Source organism: Argentina anserina, chromosome 7, assembly GCF_933775445.1.
Source record: "Argentina anserina chromosome 7, drPotAnse1.1, whole genome shotgun sequence".
NCBI lineage: Eukaryota > Viridiplantae > Streptophyta > Magnoliopsida > Rosales > Rosaceae > Argentina > Argentina anserina.
The window spans coordinates 13,426,112-13,443,976 of record NC_065878.1 but is presented as its reverse complement, the minus strand read 5'-3'; the positions used below and the strand labels follow the sequence as shown (position 1 = coordinate 13,443,976).

Genomic DNA, 17,865 nt, shown 5'->3' with positions numbered 1-17,865 from the left:
TTAACAAGGTTTGGCTTGAGAGAGCTAAATATGGAGAATATCAAGTTAAATATGGTAGAACTGGATTAGTGCCCCAATGGCATTTTATATATGGATTTTATTACATCCATCATTTTCCAGACCATTAAGTTAATGACAACTGGGATTAGTGGTTTTCAACTACTAAACGTTGAAGGAATGCTAATCAGAGTGCTAAAACAAATTGTGTGATTGAAATTCCTTTGTGAACAAAAAAGAATTGGGACTATGCATGAGTTCATATCTTAAAAGAAACGTGGATTAACAATAATTTTTTATTTATGACAACGATAATCCAACATTACTCGATCATAAGTTGAGTTCGATGAAATGTACTAGTTAGCTCTAAATGAGTCCAGGAAAATATGATATTACATTATGAAAAGAATGGTTTTAAGCTTTAAAGTAAAATGAAAAGAAAAAAAAACAAGTTGTTTTGAGAATCGAGATATAAATATTTCAATAATTTATCATTGCAGGAGTTGGCAAGTGTGACTGAGTATGACTGTACTTGGTAATTTGATATTATCCTACCATTGTATCTGCCATAGAAATCAGAATATAGTCGTCAGAACAAGTGCCCTAGACAAGATCCCAAACATTTTTTTTGACATGAAAGATCCCAAACATTTGAACAACATCATCTACTTTGTTCTACCTTTCGACTTTCATACCAAGCAACCAAGTAGCAGCGACTATTCTACTCCCCTGCCGCTCAACCACAATCGTGACAATGACCATAAACATTTCTATAAATCAAAGACTGAATCTTTAGTGTAAGAAAACCATCAAATATAGATAAAGTCTGAAGAAAACCAAAGAAAACTCAATCATATTCCAATCCAAGGAAAGCATCCCACTCATTCAAATATTAAAGCTTTAATACTTTTCCACACCAAAGTAGCCATATCTGAATTGCTGGAAAAGACAAAGGAAAATCCCTTTAGACATTTTGGACCCAAGCCTAGGCCTTATCTTCAAGTACTAGTATGGTTGAGATTTGAGAAAGCTCTGAAGATGATGATGGTGAGAATCTCTTCTTCTTCGGTCTTCTTCTCTTCCTTAAACTAACATGGGAATCTCAACACACTTAAATATCCACTTTTGTTTCAACCGTTGGATATAGACTTAACCACCCTCTGTTAATATTTGCTGGGTCCAAATGGACCCCAATGATGAATATCCAAAGAGCGAGAAAACGAAGTGCCTCCTTTCTTCCACAACTCTCTTCTAATTCTTTCTCTTCTACCTCACCATCCATTGTTTTATTATTATTATTATTATTATTATTATTCAAAGCAGCTTAGGATTAGCTTTGTGTCCACCCAAAGCTGTTCAGGTTCCAAGTGGGTGCCTTTGGTTTTCTAATTTGTGATGGATTTTCCTGAATCTCCATTTTTATTTCTGGAGTGATTCTGATCTGAGTTTTTGCTGCCCTTGAGTGTTGTTCTGTATTTGAAGTTGTGGGAGTTCATTGGTTTTTTTGGTTTATTTCAGCTGAGCTCTGTTTTGGATTTGGAGTTGTGTGTGTGGAATTGGTTGAGTGAGATTTGGATACAAGTAGAAGAGTCTGATATGACGATGGGGTCGGGTATGAACTTGATTACTACTGTGATTGGTTTTGGTATGAGTGCAACATTCATTATATTTGTTTGCACAAGAATCATTTGTGGGAGGCTGAGAGGTGTTGAATCAAGGCCTATGTTTGAGATTGAATCAAGAACTGATCTTGAGCAGGTATGTATGTTTCTCTCTGATTTGGGTACTTCTCCCAATCATCAACTTCTGTTTTAATTGCATGTAAAGTCTTTCTGAGCTGCTTTCAGTGATTCAAGATCTAAGTTGGCATCTCAGTACCTCATCTGGGTGAACATGTTCTAGTTTAGTAGTTTTGATTTTAAATTTTCTCCAGTTGTAGGTCAACTCTGAAAATGAAGAAATGCTAATAGATACAACAATTGTAATGTGAATTGTTTGCTTTCTCTGGTTTGAATACTAGTTTTGCTTAGTATTGCAGAAACTTGAAATGAATGGTTAAATATAAAAACGGTGGGAAGACTTTGGATAAGGAATTGGTATTTTTATTTACTCATCACCTTTCTTGCTTGAAGAGGTTGTCTGCTCAAATAACAATGGCAATGATTGAATGACAATTCCGAAACTATCATATAGAAAGAGTGATTTGTTTTCTTCATACCCTATTTGCATATGTTTTTCCCGTTAGTGATGCAATTTCAGTAACCTAACTAGTAGTGACCTAACGTTTGTGCAATATGTTCTAAGTTTTCTTTGTTCGATGGCAGCCAGAGAATAGGTCTAATGGCCTTGAACAAGTTGTGGTTGCTGCAATCCCAACAATGAAGTATGATCAGGAGGCTTTCAGTTCTGTAGAAGATGCACAGTAAGTTTAAGAAATATTTTTTTTTATTGAAAAATGCTAATCTGGTTTCCTGTAATCTGGTACTTGTTCCTTTCGCACTCCAGTAGCATTAACGTTTAATCATTTGCTCGTGCAGGTGTTCAATATGTCTGGCTGAGTACCAGGAGAAAGAAATACTGAGAATTATGCCGAAATGCGGCCACAGTTTTCACCTCTCTTGCATTGATATATGGCTGAGGAAACAGTCTACCTGTCCAGTTTGCCGTTTACCCTTGAAAGAATCTATCGGACCAAAACATGTGAGATCAGCAACGTTCACCGTGGCTCGGTCGTTTGATGACCCTGTGAATATTCCAACCCATGAACATTCTCAGCAGTGGCTATTACCAGCGTCTGAACCGAACTCAGCAAGCGACAACATTAGCAACCAAGAGCCGTTAGAACCTGCTCCTGGATACCCCTCGGAATCAACTCAATCAAGAGAACCGGACACAAGGCATTGACAATACAAAAGGAGTGGTTAAGGGAGCCAAGCGCGCATTTTGCTATCTAGCAAGAAGTCTTGATTGTGTACAAACATGCCATAGCTGACTCCCCTCCTTCTTTCCTTTGCTTTCGAGCGAGAGGTTGGTTCGAAGTTCAGTGAGAATCAGATGGTAGGGGTAAAGACTTCTCATAACTGGTAGCATGGTGTGAACTGAGATTTTGCTCAGTCAGTGTGACAAAACCCCGAGTTTTTGAGTTAGTTTGAGAACGGAGCAAGCTTACACGCATAGTCTGATTTCTGTATATAAATCTATATTTGCAAAACTAGATTGTTTAGCTCTATTCATACGTTGTGTTTTTGAGCCATTCTTTCCACAGTTTCTACTGATTGCTTCTTTTCTCCATTGCTGTATTTGAATCAATTCCACATTCCAACTTCCTAAATTACAGACCAAGTATCTGAATGACTGAATTTGATGCTGCCCCAAATATCAGGTTTCAGTTGACTGATGTGGTTGTAGATCAGTGAAGACCAAATCCCTCTACATGGTTGTTACCTTAAATTTAAGTCCCTTGCAATTTAAGACAATGTTTTAAAATTTTCTATGAAACATAAAACCACCAGCCCACGACGACCACATCGTCACACCGTTGTCTTTTCCCTCTCCCAGTTACAACAGTCCACTCAAAACACACTAAAGGCAATATAAGCTAGAGACTACATGGCCAAGAACAACCGACCGAAGTCACCAAACCACTAGAAAAGCACATACGATTCTTCTGGAGGATGGCAATGGTGGCACACGTGGCACTTATATCGTTTTCTTCTTGCTTACCTTCTCTGCCTTGTTTTCCTCGTCTGTCCTCCAAAAAGCACCGACCTTTAATCAGTGAGTGTAAAGTTAACTATAAACAAATTCAACCCAGATTGCAGTTTAGCTTTACTTTAGCTTTGCTTATGTGATAACCCTAAATTTTAAACAATGTTAGTTTGATTTGGAATTCTATAAAATTTCGAATTTTATTAGAATGAACGTATTTGGTTGCGACGTTAGTAAACGAGAAACGGAAACGTTCTCGGAACGTTTAAATTGAAAAACGTTACATTTCCGTAACGTTTATATCGACTTTTATTCCGTCGATCGGTTGCGAAAACTTCCTTCACGAAAGTTGTAGAGCTCGTCGATACGAGTGCGTGGACATGTGACACGTTCGAATCGGACGTCGGATGTAAAAGTTATTAACGTCGGAAGTTAGTTTCCGATTTGGAAACGAGTATAAATAGAATGTTTTGTGATTAGGGTTTCCACTTTTGGAAACCCTCAGTTTCTCTCCGCCTCCCTCTCACTTTCTCTCTCTTCTCTCTCGTTCTTTCCCCCTCTCACCCGAGCTCTCCCCCTCCCTCGGCTTCGACCTTCGATCTCCCTCATCCGAGGGAGGTGTTCCTCACCGCCGGCTCCATGGCACTCAGCAGCTCGACGCGACGTCCCACCGATCATGGCACAAGCTCCAGCGTCGCCGCGAAGATCATCGAACCACACCGAGCCCAGCAACAACAGGTTCCAGTTCTCCGCCGTTCGAGCAGCCCTCCGCCGACGCAAGCACACGATCCACACCTCTCTCTTCCCTCCGACGCCGTAGATGAGCTACCACTATGCAACTCGAGCCGAGGCAAGTCACCCTTGAAGGATCGAGCTCCACCGACGATCCATCCATCTCCGACGAGTTCCAAGAGCCCCACTATACGATCTAGGTAAGTATGGAAGTGATTGTTGTTGGTGTGTGATTGTGGATTGAAATTTGTTGAATTTGGGATAGTTTAGAATGATTGTGGAGTGAGAATCGGAGGAGGAGGAATTTTAGGAATACCGCCGCCTTAGGCGGCGCGTGGGGAGGCGTGGGGTGGTGTAGGGGCTGCTTAGGAGCGGAGGGAGGAAGAGGGGAGAAAGGAGGACGGTTTTGGGGTGGTGGTGGCGCCACACGCGCCGGTTTTGGGCTCGGCGCGTGGGCCCCACGCGCTGCCGGCCGGAGGTGGCGCGTGTGCCACACGCGCCGCCGTGTGAGGCGGAGTAAATAGTTTCGACTGAAAGGGTATTTTGGTAATTTACTGTGTAACGGTAAATGTAAATGTAAATTTTATTTACGTATGGTAAATGTAATTAAGTTTTACCTACGGTAAATGTAATTATAATTTACTTTCGGTAAATGTAAAAAGTAAATTGTAAAAAGGGTAATTTAGTAAATTTTATTTACTGAATTTGTATTTACATTAAATCGTACGTATACGTACAGAAATACGTATTAATATTTATACGTACAGAAATACGTATTAATATTTATACGTACAGAAATACGTATTAATATTTATACGTACAGTAATACGTATTTAATATTTATACGTACAGAAATACGTATTAATATTTATACGTACAGTAATACGTATTTAATATATATACGTACAGAAATACGTATATAATATTTATACGTACAGAAATACGTATTAATTGAGTAGTGAACAGTAACTTCGTATAAACCAAAATTGCTGAACAGTAACCGTATATTACTGTTTTGGCATTTAAAGGTTTACGAAACGATTCTAAATTCTTTTCTTATTCTTTTAAGGTGATCGTTAAATCGAGGAAAGGAATTAGCATCGCGAATTGTGGAATTACGCTCAAGTCAATAAGGTGAGTAAAATCTCACTGAATTTACGAATCTACCCTTGTGGTGATTCAACATTTGGCATGTGTGTGTATCAAATGAATTATAACATGTATATAATTTAGTGGACTACATATATATAGTATAATGGTAATAGGTACATAATATATATATAGTTCATTAAATTACGTACTGTTATTAATGCATTAAAAATAGTCATTTCGGTGACGGAAAATTGAGCATGAGTATGTGAGAATATTGTACGTAATTCTTCAGGTGTTTATGAAATATGACATGTATAGGATATAGTGGACTATGTATATATTGTATAAATGGTAATAAATACGAATATATATAGTTTGCTATATAATATACTGTTATGATTTTTATTGTGGTGATATCGTGAAAGTTTTAAAACGTACAATATGATGAGTGATTATTGTACATGATTTTATCACGGAGAATGTTAAAAAAAAATTGTGATTTGTCTTCGGACGTGATGTGTGGTACAATATGATGTGGGATTATTGTACGTGATTTTTAACATTGAGATTGTTAAAATGTGAATTGTCTTCGGACCTGATTTTTGGCACAATATGATGTGAGATTATTGTGCGTGTTTGGCAAGTCGGAACCTAGCCTTTGGCCGGGCGAAAGTTACGATACAGTTAGAGCTCTAGTCTGTCTGCCTTAGTACTGCATGTGAGGTAACGGGTGGTTATCTGCTCATGGGTACTCGGTGTATTTTGGATGTTGGGTAGCGGGTGGCTATCCAATATCAACGGTGTATTACGAGAGGGGTAACAGATGTGTACCAGCGTTCTTGGTACCCGTATTATAAATGCATTGGGTAACCAGAAGGGTTACTTAATTTCCTCATGAGCTTTTCATTTCCTATTTCTTTGGGTCAACCAGATGGGCTGACCATTGGCTCATGGGGGCATTTATATTTGTTGTGTTGTGATCTTTCGTATATATTGATATGCGAACTGTATTGTGATTTTACTCATACGAGCTATAAGCTTACCGGGTTTGTGTTTACAATCCCGGTGCACCAATTCGATGGTGTAGGGGATAATTCTGCAGGTGCTGATTAGTGGTGGTTGAGTGACGACTACAGAGGCTCGAAGTCGTTCGGATCCTACTTGTGGTGAGATTTTAGCATGGATTCGTGTGTGAGGATTTGTGTATTTTCATTTGTGAGATTTGTGAGTGATTTGTGAGAATTATTACATTTCCATTTTGTGTATGGATTATAATTTGGGTTGTAATAATTGGTTGTCTGAGTTGTATTGAGAACTCAGAAATGATCCGCTGCGACATTAAAATGATTTCGGTTTATTTGAGATTATTTTTGTGTTTAACGATTCTAAGATTTTGAGTTTTGAAGCTCGAAATTTTAGGGTCGTTACAGTTGGTATCAGAGCCTAAGTGCGTATTTGGCGATTATCAATACCATCCAGGAGCGATGATCCGACTGCAGGCGGGCTCCCATCACATGCTCCTCGGTATAGATATGTTGTCGGGTACGCGAGAGTGTTAGGAGCCATACCTTATGGTTTGGTCCTGTAGAGAGTATTGTGACGATACTCCGATGATTCACCTTCTTCTGAAACTTCATGATTGATATTGGTTGGATCTATTTTGTCGAATTCGAGACTTCACATGTATGACTGAGTGTTAATTGTTGAATGGTGATGAATTTGGAAAATGGCCGTGGACAGGGCCGAGGACGGACGAGAGGTCGAGGCCGAGTTAGGGCTGCAGGCCGAGTCCGCAATGTACAGAACCTTTATTAGGAGGCTGCTCCACTGGAAAGACAAGTTGATCTTGTTGCTATCATTAGAGACGATAGTCGTGTGTTGAGGTTGATCACAGACATGAGTGAGCTGCTAGTGCTGTCATTTCATGACGCTTGGATCATATGGTAGCGGACCATTGGATCGGAGTATTGGGACTTACTTGGTGATGATTGAGTACTCTGAGTTAGAGAAGAGGATGATAGCCACATTCATTTATTGATAGTTGGCAGTGGAGGGGTTAGGATTGATTCCTACGCCTATGGGAAACTCTTTATGTGTCACTTCACTTTTGGAGTGTTCCTCGAAATTGGAGACAATGAACGGCTTGTCCTATTGTGATTGGAAGTAGAGAGTTCTCTGCTTATTTGATAGTGATTCCGGACCACACTATGAGGTGATCTGAGGAATTGATTGGTTGAGGCCGCAGTACGCGGTGATTGATTGTGTTGACATGATGAGTTCTTTCATAGACTCAGGATACCAGAGTTTCGTATCTGTGCCTCGAGTCGGATAATGCCATGATAGCTAGAGTCTTGGCAAAGGTGGAGTTTGTGGATCTAGAAGTAGCTATCACAGACATTGTTCTACTATTCGAGTATAGTGAGGTGTTTCAGGAGATACTGAGTTACCTTCTTCGAGAGTTGTTGAATTCTTTATTGATGATGTGCTTGGTATAGCATCTGTATCAAAGGCGCCTTATGGGATTGGGAAAGAACGAGTTTAAAGAATTGAAAGAGCAGATAGATGACATATTAGACCTAGGGTTCATCAAACCTAGGGTCTCAGCTTGAGTGGTGCCGGTGTTATTCGTGAATAAGAAAGAAGTCTCATGCGGTTGAGTGTGAAGTAAAGGGGAATGATTAGGGTGACCATCAAGACTATGTATCATTTACCTAGGATTGATGATGTGTGTGATACGTCCTTAAGGTGGTGATACAATTATTAAACTGAGATTCACATTACGTCGTTGTTACGTTCTAACTCGTTTTGTTTCGGACTTTGACAATTGAAGTTACACATTGTTCTTGGCTGAGCAAGAAATCTAATGTGTTAAAGAAATTTCATTTAGACATCACGAATTAATTATTTTGCTAGATGAGCATTTAATTGAGAACGCTGATCTTTCAGGATTTAATTATTTTGGTGTTGGGGATTGGAACTTCACAATGCCACAGGTCCAAATGAGACGCAATGACGGGGAAGTAAACTCTATTGAAGGTAAGGTATGAGATGACCCTAGCTTAGTGGTGTTTTGACGAATTTTTCGTGATAAGCACCTTCCAACCGGTAAAGAAATGGTTGAGAATCAGATTTTCTTTTCAAGTGCAAGTAGTATTAGTATTCGAGACTTAGATGCTTTTTTCCCTCTATGCATCAAATTATTATTGTTGGATAAGGAGATGTTGAGATGTTGACTCAAGTGTTCAACAAGGGATAAATTTTATGATAAGAGAGTGATCAATTATATTGCTGCTTGCATAGGAGTTATTTTGGCCGAATGCGTTGGCCATGAGAGTTCTTGATAAAAGTAAAGAAACAACTGTTAGAGTGGTAGTGTGGCAACAATCTTGGGTTAGTCTAGACGAGATGGTGGATCCAAAATCAGGATTCAGTTGTTGAATTGTTTACTGAATTTATTATATTACGACTGTGGGAAAAATCAATACTATAGATGTTGCCACTGGGGCGTTGTGTGGGACCATGTGTCATACATTTGAGGTATGCATGAACAAAGGGGAATGTTATATCTCAGTTGTGGTTGTGTTTATTTTGCACTGTAATTCCACCTAATTTTCATGTTCCACTATCGGGAGATAAATATTTTCTTTACCTGTCCTGCGACTTGAAGCAGGTAGCTGTAACTTCTTTTCCGACGGTAAGCTTTGGTGAAGGTGGTAGGATGCGTGATGCATCTCTCTTGTGGTGGTAGTAGAATTTTCTACAGCCTTTTGCGTATATTAGTCGATTCTCTGGTGAACTGTTTGAGAGTAATTCTTAATCCAAGGTGGTGTTCTGTGGTGGTTGTGAACTCAATGAGTTAAGATTTCTTTATCGTGTTGCCGATACAAATATAGTACTCGAGTGCATATCATGCACGACAACTTTTTATGGTTACAATAAGATGATCATGAAAGGGGATTATTTTGCTGATTGGAAGGAATGGTAGGTTCGTTATTCTAATGATGATTTGTGGAGAAGTCATGTAGGTATTGTCGTGATAAAGCACGTTTATTTGAAAACCACTATGTGTGATGTAAGTAGTAGGCATGTGTTAATCATTAATTTGACTCATGTTAGATGTTGAGAGTTTCAGCCATGCTCAGTGGTGGGAGCTAACTCATGACGTGAGGATAGTCTGTCAAATCGCAAGAGAGTGGTAAACTAGACAAAAGAGGGCGTTGACGCCTCCATGCTGAAAACATCATTAGGTTTCGGGAGGATGATTATATTTTGAGTAGCTCACATGCGACTATTATGGTTAGGACATGTGACAGATTGTCTGATGGAGGAAGTTTGAGGTAACTGAAGATAGGTTGAGAGCTTGTATGCTGGGTTTTAAGGTAGCGGTGAAAACGTTTGACATTGATTGAGTTAGCCTAAAACGACAGTTACTATTCCAACATCGGCATGGTACCCTATGAGGCACTTAAGGTAGACATGTCGATCACCTATATGTTGGGCCAAAGTTGGGAGTAGTGAGACTTGACAAGAAAGAAAAGTTGGCGGAGGTATGTTGGGCCTTTGAGATTCTCGAGAAGGTGGGAAAACTAGCCTTGCCTACTAGCATGCCGGACTTTCACGATGCCTTCTACATTTCCATGTTGAGGAAGTATGATCCTGATGTGTCGCATATGTGATCGATCATAACACCATTGAAGTGAAGGAAAATGACACTTTTGTTGTCGAACCGGTTCGTATCCTGGATAGATCCACAAAGAAGCTTCGGAGGAGAGAAGTTGAGCTAGTCAAGGTGCTGTGGAGTCACCATGATGAGGGTGATGCATATTGGGAACTAGTGTCAGACATGATGACTAGATATCCACAGTTGTTTGTTAAGTGAGTTTGAATTTCGGGACGAAATTCCTTTAAGGGGGGTAGATTGTGATAACCCTAAATTTTAAACAATGTTAGTTTGATTTGGAATTCTATAAAATTTCGAATTTTATTAGAATGAACGTATTTGGTTGCGACGTTAGTAAACGAGAAACGGAAACGTTCTCGGAACGTTTAAATTGAAAAACGTTACATTTCCGTAACGTTTATATCGACTTTTATTCCGTCGATCGGTTGCGAAAACTTCCTTCACGAAAGTTGTAGAGCTCGTCGATACGAGTGCGTGGACATGTGACACGTTCGAATCGGACGTCGGATGTAAAAGTTATTAACGTCGGAAGTTAGTTTCCGATTTGGAAACGAGTATAAATAGAATGTTTTGTGATTAGGGTTTCCACTTTTGGAAACCCTCAGTTTCTCTCCGCCTCCCTCTCACTTTCTCTCTCTTCTCTCTCGTTCTTTCCCCCTCTCACCCGAGCTCTCCCCCTCCCTCGGCTTCGACCTTCGATCTCCCTCATCCGAGGGAGGTGTTCCTCACCGCCGGCTCCATGGCACTCAGCAGCTCGACGCGACGTCCCACCGATCATGGCACAAGCTCCAGCGTCGCCGCGAAGATCATCGAACCACACCGAGCCCAGCAACAACAGGTTCCAGTTCTCCGCCGTTCGAGCAGCCCTCCGCCGACGCAAGCACACGATCCACACCTCTCTCTTCCCTCCGACGCCGTAGATGAGCTACCACTATGCAACTCGAGCCGAGGCAAGTCACCCTTGAAGGATCGAGCTCCACCGACGATCCATCCATCTCCGACGAGTTCCAAGAGCCCCACTATACGATCTAGGTAAGTATGGAAGTGATTGTTGTTGGTGTGTGATTGTGGATTGAAATTTGTTGAATTTGGGATAGTTTAGAATGATTGTGGAGTGAGAATCGGAGGAGGAGGAATTTTAGGAATACCGCCGCCTTAGGCGGCGCGTGGGGAGGCGTGGGGTGGTGTAGGGGCTGCTTAGGAGCGGAGGGAGGAAGAGGGGAGAAAGGAGGACGGTTTTGGGGTGGTGGTGGCGCCACACGCGCCGGTTTTGGGCTCGGCGCGTGGGCCCCACGCGCTGCCGGCCGGAGGTGGCGCGTGTGCCACACGCGCCGCCGTGTGAGGCGGAGTAAATAGTTTCGACTGAAAGGGTATTTTGGTAATTTACTGTGTAACGGTAAATGTAAATGTAAATTTTATTTACGTATGGTAAATGTAATTAAGTTTTACCTACGGTAAATGTAATTATAATTTACTTTCGGTAAATGTAAAAAGTAAATTGTAAAAAGGGTAATTTAGTAAATTTTATTTACTGAATTTGTATTTACATTAAATCGTACGTATACGTACAGAAATACGTATTAATATTTATACGTACAGAAATACGTATTAATATTTATACGTACAGAAATACGTATTAATATTTATACGTACAGAAATACGTAATTAATATTTATACGTACAGTAATACGTATTTAATATTTATACGTACAGAAATACGTATTAATATTTATACGTACAGTAATACGTATTTAATATATATACGTACAGAAATACGTATATAATATTTATACGTACAGAAATACGTATTAATTGAGTAGTGAACAGTAACTTCGTATAAACCAAAATTGCTGAACAGTAACCGTATATTACTGTTTTGGCATTTAAAGGTTTACGAAACGATTCTAAATTCTTTTCTTATTCTTTTAAGGTGATCGTTAAATCGAGGAAAGGAATTAGCATCGCGAATTGTGGAATTACGCTCAAGTCAATAAGGTGAGTAAAATCTCACTGAATTTACGAATCTACCCTTGTGGTGATTCAACATTTGGCATGTGTGTGTATCAAATGAATTATAACATGTATATAATTTAGTGGACTACATATATATAGTATAATGGTAATAGGTACATAATATATATATAGTTCATTAAATTACGTACTGTTATTAATGCATTAAAAATAGTCATTTCGGTGACGGAAAATTGAGCATGAGTATGTGAGAATATTGTACGTAATTCTTCAGGTGTTTATGAAATATGACATGTATAGGATATAGTGGACTATGTATATATTGTATAAATGGTAATAAATACGAATATATATAGTTTGCTATATAATATACTGTTATGATTTTTATTGTGGTGATATCGTGAAAGTTTTAAAACGTACAATATGATGAGTGATTATTGTACATGATTTTATCACGGAGAATGTTAAAAAAAAATTGTGATTTGTCTTCGGACGTGATGTGTGGTACAATATGATGTGGGATTATTGTACGTGATTTTTAACATTGAGATTGTTAAAATGTGAATTGTCTTCGGACCTGATTTTTGGCACAATATGATGTGAGATTATTGTGCGTGTTTGGCAAGTCGGAACCTAGCCTTTGGCCGGGCGAAAGTTACGATACAGTTAGAGCTCTAGTCTGTCTGCCTTAGTACTGCATGTGAGGTAACGGGTGGTTATCTGCTCATGGGTACTCGGTGTATTTTGGATGTTGGGTAGCGGGTGGCTATCCAATATCAACGGTGTATTACGAGAGGGGTAACAGATGTGTACCAGCGTTCTTGGTACCCGTATTATAAATGCATTGGGTAACCAGAAGGGTTACTTAATTTCCTCATGAGCTTTTCATTTCCTATTTCTTTGGGTCAACCAGATGGGCTGACCATTGGCTCATGGGGGCATTTATATTTGTTGTGTTGTGATCTTTCGTATATATTGATATGCGAACTGTATTGTGATTTTACTCATACGAGCTATAAGCTTACCGGGTTTGTGTTTACAATCCCGGTGCACCAATTCGATGGTGTAGGGGATAATTCTGCAGGTGCTGATTAGTGGTGGTTGAGTGACGACTACAGAGGCTCGAAGTCGTTCGGATCCTACTTGTGGTGAGATTTTAGCATGGATTCGTGTGTGAGGATTTGTGTATTTTCATTTGTGAGATTTGTGAGTGATTTGTGAGAATTATTACATTTCCATTTTGTGTATGGATTATAATTTGGGTTGTAATAATTGGTTGTCTGAGTTGTATTGAGAACTCAGAAATGATCCGCTGCGACATTAAAATGATTTCGGTTTATTTGAGATTATTTTTGTGTTTAACGATTCTAAGATTTTGAGTTTTGAAGCTCGAAATTTTAGGGTCGTTACAGTATTGTAATATCCCACATCGGCCAACGGAGAGGGGGTGATGCGTCTTATATGTACATGCCCACCTCTATCTAACGCGAGGCCTTTTGGGGGCTCAATGGCTTCGGAGGAGAGGAGAACTCCGAAGTTAAGCATGCTTGGCCCAGGGCAATCCCAGGATGGGTGACCCGCTGGGAAGGTGCTTCTGAGCTCCCAAAAACAAAACCGTGAGGGCTATGCCCAAAGCGGACAATATCGTGTTACGGCGGAGCGGTCTGGGTCGTGACATTTGGTATCAGAGCCACTCTGCCGTGTGGTGCGAGTGTGCCGACGAGGGCGTCGGACTCCCAAGGGGGGTGGATTGTAATATCCCACATCGGCCAACGGAGAGGGGGTGATGCGTCTTATATGTACATGCCCACCTCTATCTAACGCGAGGCCTTTTGGGGGCTCAATGGCTTCGGAGGAGAGGAGAACTCCGAAGTTAAGCATGCTTGGCCCAGGGCAATCCCAGGATGGGTGACCCGCTGGGAAGGTGCTTCTGAGCTCCCAAAAACAAAACCGTGAGGGCTATGCCCAAAGCGGACAATATCGTGTTACGGCGGAGCGGTCTGGGTCGTGACAGCTTAACCGATTTAGCTAATGGGGACATGGGGTCATTATTTAAGTTTTGTAAGAACTACCCATGTCCTGTTTGATGAAATGTATGAACTTTTCTGTGGCAATTGAATTCCATTGTTAGAGTTGTTTATACAAGATTGCAGTTTTGCAACTTTCTTTTTTCTTTCTTGATTGTGTTCAATGAAGATAATTGATGGTGATAACTGATTTGTTTTCCAGTTGATTATAGATTTGTAGGTGATGAAGTGTTGATGTTGTGAATGAAAATAGGTGCTTTATGTCATTAATTTATTTGATTTCAATGCAAGAGAGTCTTTAGAGTATGGACTATTGGACTTTGAAGCTATTTTGATAAAATGATGGCTGTAATGCTGCAAATCATAGTTCATCGTTAAAGTCGTAGTTGTATGTATTTCATTTGTTGAATAAAGTCATAAATAATGGTTATTTGGCAGTGGCGGCAATGAGTGATGATCCGGTTCGTAAATGGATTCTCAAGGAAGGAAATGCATCAGAGATAATCAGAATTAGTCCCATTGGCGGTGGTTGCATCAATCGTGCTAGTCGTTATGACACTGATGCTGGTTCGTTCTCTGTGAAAACAAACAGGTTTGGCTCATTGTACTTCTGATGCTCCAAGTGGTTCTCTTTGATGTTTAATATCTGGATAAATGCAAATTTGTTTCTGATTTTTGGATGTCTTGGTTAAATATGATGTTTTAGTGCTCCTTTCTGTTTCGAAATCACAAGTAATATGTTTAGACAAAGCTCTGAATCAGGAGCATTGGATCATCTATGTTTGAGGGAGAGGCTCTTGGTTTAGGAGCCATGTATAAAACTGGATCAATTCGTGTTCCTAAGCCATTCAAGGTTTGGAAGGTTAACCCTTAGGTTATCAAGTCACAGTTTGTAGTGAGAATTTGAAATCATGAAAAGGCTTCGAAAGCTTGCATAACCTACTGTTTCCATTGTAGGTTGGCCCTCTACCTACTGGTGGTTCTTACATCATTATGGAGTTTATTGACTTTGGTTTATCCAGACGTAATCAGGTGAGGATGAGAAAAGTTTGTGAATTAAGTTGGTGGATAGAACTTATAATTGTATTAACAATATAGTGGTAGCCAGTCTGATCTAGGCAGGAAGCTTGCTGAGATGCATAAGACCGGAAAATCTGAAAAAGGTTTTGGTTTTGAAGTAGACAATACCATAGGCAGGTAGGCTTTCTGGCCATTGGCAAAATTGTTGATATATTCCTTCGTAATAAACTGATACATGACTTGTTGCAGCACTCCGCAGATAAACACCTGGTCATCAGATTGGATTCAGTTTTATGGAGAGCATAGACTGGGATATCAGTTGCAGCTTGCCTGGGATCGGTATGGTGATAATACTATATATGAAAAAGGTAAATGTTTATATAGATGGTTGATCACATACATCGTTGTTCCAACTTCCAAATGCCTACTTATATCATAGGAAGATGAGGAAATCATGAGTTTGAAACTCTAACTGCAATTTCACCTGCTTCTTTGTAATCCATTGCCAATGCCAACTCTCCACTAGTGTTGATAGGAAGGCCATACTTTATCTTCCATGTGATTTCAATGGTCAATGAGAAACTCTGTCAAAAATGGTCAATAAGAGACTACTAGTTTTATTTGTGTTTGAAAATGTGATTTTAAGCTTTGAGATGTGAAAAATGTGTTACTTGGGTTCTAGGATTTGGAAACAGACACCGACATATATATGAAGGACTTCATTTTTTTTATTTTCCCACCTTTGCTTGGAGCTAATTGAATGTATTTGTTATTGGGTTATCTCATTTAACAGGACAAAAATTAGTGAAGAGTATGGGACCTCTCTTTGATATTGTAGAGATTGAGCCATGCCTGTTACATGGGGACTTATGGAGTGGAAATATCAGTTCTGACATAAAAAGGCGAGCCAGTTATACTTGACCCGGCATGTTACTGTAAGTTAAATATTTGTTAACTGTTGATTAAATTGGTGTCAGGTTATCTGGATATCAAGTTGTGTTCCTTTCAGCGACTAGCTTGTGCTTTAGTAACTGTTTATGGCATGTTATCATATGACCACATGAATCTATAACTTATATAATATTGCTCATCTAATGATTAAAAATTGTAATAACATTGATCTCGAAGATGATCTAGTCCAGCATCGAGATCCATCAAGAAATAATTGGTTGGTCCTATATTTCTACTTTTCTGCAACGCAGTGCAGTTTTGATCTGACATGGTGGGTGAAGGAAGTCAAGTTCCTGCCTTACAACCTGAAGAGTAATATGTTGCCAATGATACCAACGATCTCCCATATTAACGTGTCATGCTTGGTGCCATAACTCAAAATATAGACCGGATCAATATTGCCATATATATGCTGTACAGATACCCAGATATCATGAGCAGTGGGAAGAAAGAGAACCTGGCATTAACATATGTAGTCGTAGAGTTGAGCATTTTCCTCTTCCCATGCGAGTAACTAGGACTTGTTTTATCTGACTGATCTTCTCCAGTCAAATATTCCAACTGCCCTTTCCATTTGACATCCAACTTCTGCAATCAACACCAAGCTGCATAATTTTTTCTCCCTTCAAATTAGTTTGCTGTAAGCTGCATTCTCATAGTATCATGTTCCAATGCACCTTTCTCCACTTCCCACAGGAATGATAATTTTCAGCTCTCCTAGTTATGTCTTTCCTAACCCTACCTAAGCTTTTAAGGAGCAGATAAGCGGCAAATTTGTTAATAGCTTTCACAGAAAAAAAAATACTGAATTACAATCAACTGGCATAATAAATTCATTGATTCTTACATAATATGCATTATGCTCTCTAATCATATCCTGAACAGGTTGTGCATTAATTTCTTTCGAAAACTCAGAACTGATGTTGTCGATTGCATTTCCTGGTAGATGGACATAATGAGGCGGAGTTTGGAATGTCTTGGTGTGCTGGCTTTGGTGGATCTTTCTACAGTTCATATTTTGAGGTAATGCCCTTCCCCCCCCCCCCTCCCAAGAAACAGAAAACCAATATAAATCAATGGAGTATCATCCATATGTACTGTGCTTAATATATGTACATTGCTTTCTTTTGCTTAATGAAATTATGTATAAATGAAATTGTTACATAAGGTATGGAACAACCAAAACAAACATTCTACTTTATCCATCTTCATCTTCATCTTCTGACAGCGGCTTTTAAATTGCCCGTTTACTCATTCCATTTCTCTCATTATGATTAATGTTTGAATGACACTAGTACATAAATTACATAACTTATGCTTGTTTCTTCATTAATGGTGTTTTCCAGGTGATGCCCAAGCAACCCGGGTTTGAGCAAAGGAAAGATCTCTACATGTTGTATCATTACTTGAATCACTATAATCTCTTTGGCTCTGGTTATCGTTCCTCTGCCATGTCCATAATAGATGACTATCTTCGGATGCTAAAGGCTTAGGCATTGTTTGTAAATCCATTTTCAGTCTTCATTTTGGATGAAGGTCAAGTTCATCTGTATATGAGATTACGTGTCATGGCTTGTGAATACTGAGAAACATTGATTCTGGTCCATGTAAAATCTTCATGTCTGAGCAGGCTAAACCATGAGTTGCCTTCTTTTTCCTTTTCTTTTCTGTTTTTAAGGAAAAATA

General features: G+C 39.5%; 2 protein-coding genes across 2 annotated transcripts; both read left to right on the top strand.

The window, feature by feature from the left end:
- Nucleotides 1-1,302: 1,302 nt before the first annotated feature.
- LOC126802742 (RING-H2 finger protein ATL8-like) lies at nt 1,303-3,340 on the top strand. Its single transcript, XM_050530425.1, has 3 exons — nt 1,303-1,755; nt 2,322-2,419; nt 2,535-3,340. The coding sequence occupies exons 1-3, from the start codon at nt 1,594-1,596 to the stop codon at nt 2,899-2,901; spliced, it is 627 nt and encodes a 208-aa protein (XP_050386382.1). The 5' UTR covers nt 1,303-1,593; the 3' UTR covers nt 2,902-3,340.
- A 208-nt stretch (nt 3,341-3,548) lies between these two features.
- LOC126803888 (protein-ribulosamine 3-kinase, chloroplastic) lies at nt 3,549-17,822 on the top strand. The gene is given in 10 exon segments (XM_050531605.1): nt 3,549-3,774; nt 14,647-14,800; nt 14,971-15,061; nt 15,166-15,240; nt 15,317-15,405; nt 15,478-15,596; nt 16,022-16,131; nt 16,133-16,163; nt 17,126-17,202; nt 17,526-17,822. Coding segments are annotated over 10 exon segments (996 nt in total). The 5' UTR covers nt 3,549-3,671; the 3' UTR covers nt 17,673-17,822.
- The last annotated feature ends 43 nt before the right edge of the window (nt 17,823-17,865 follow it).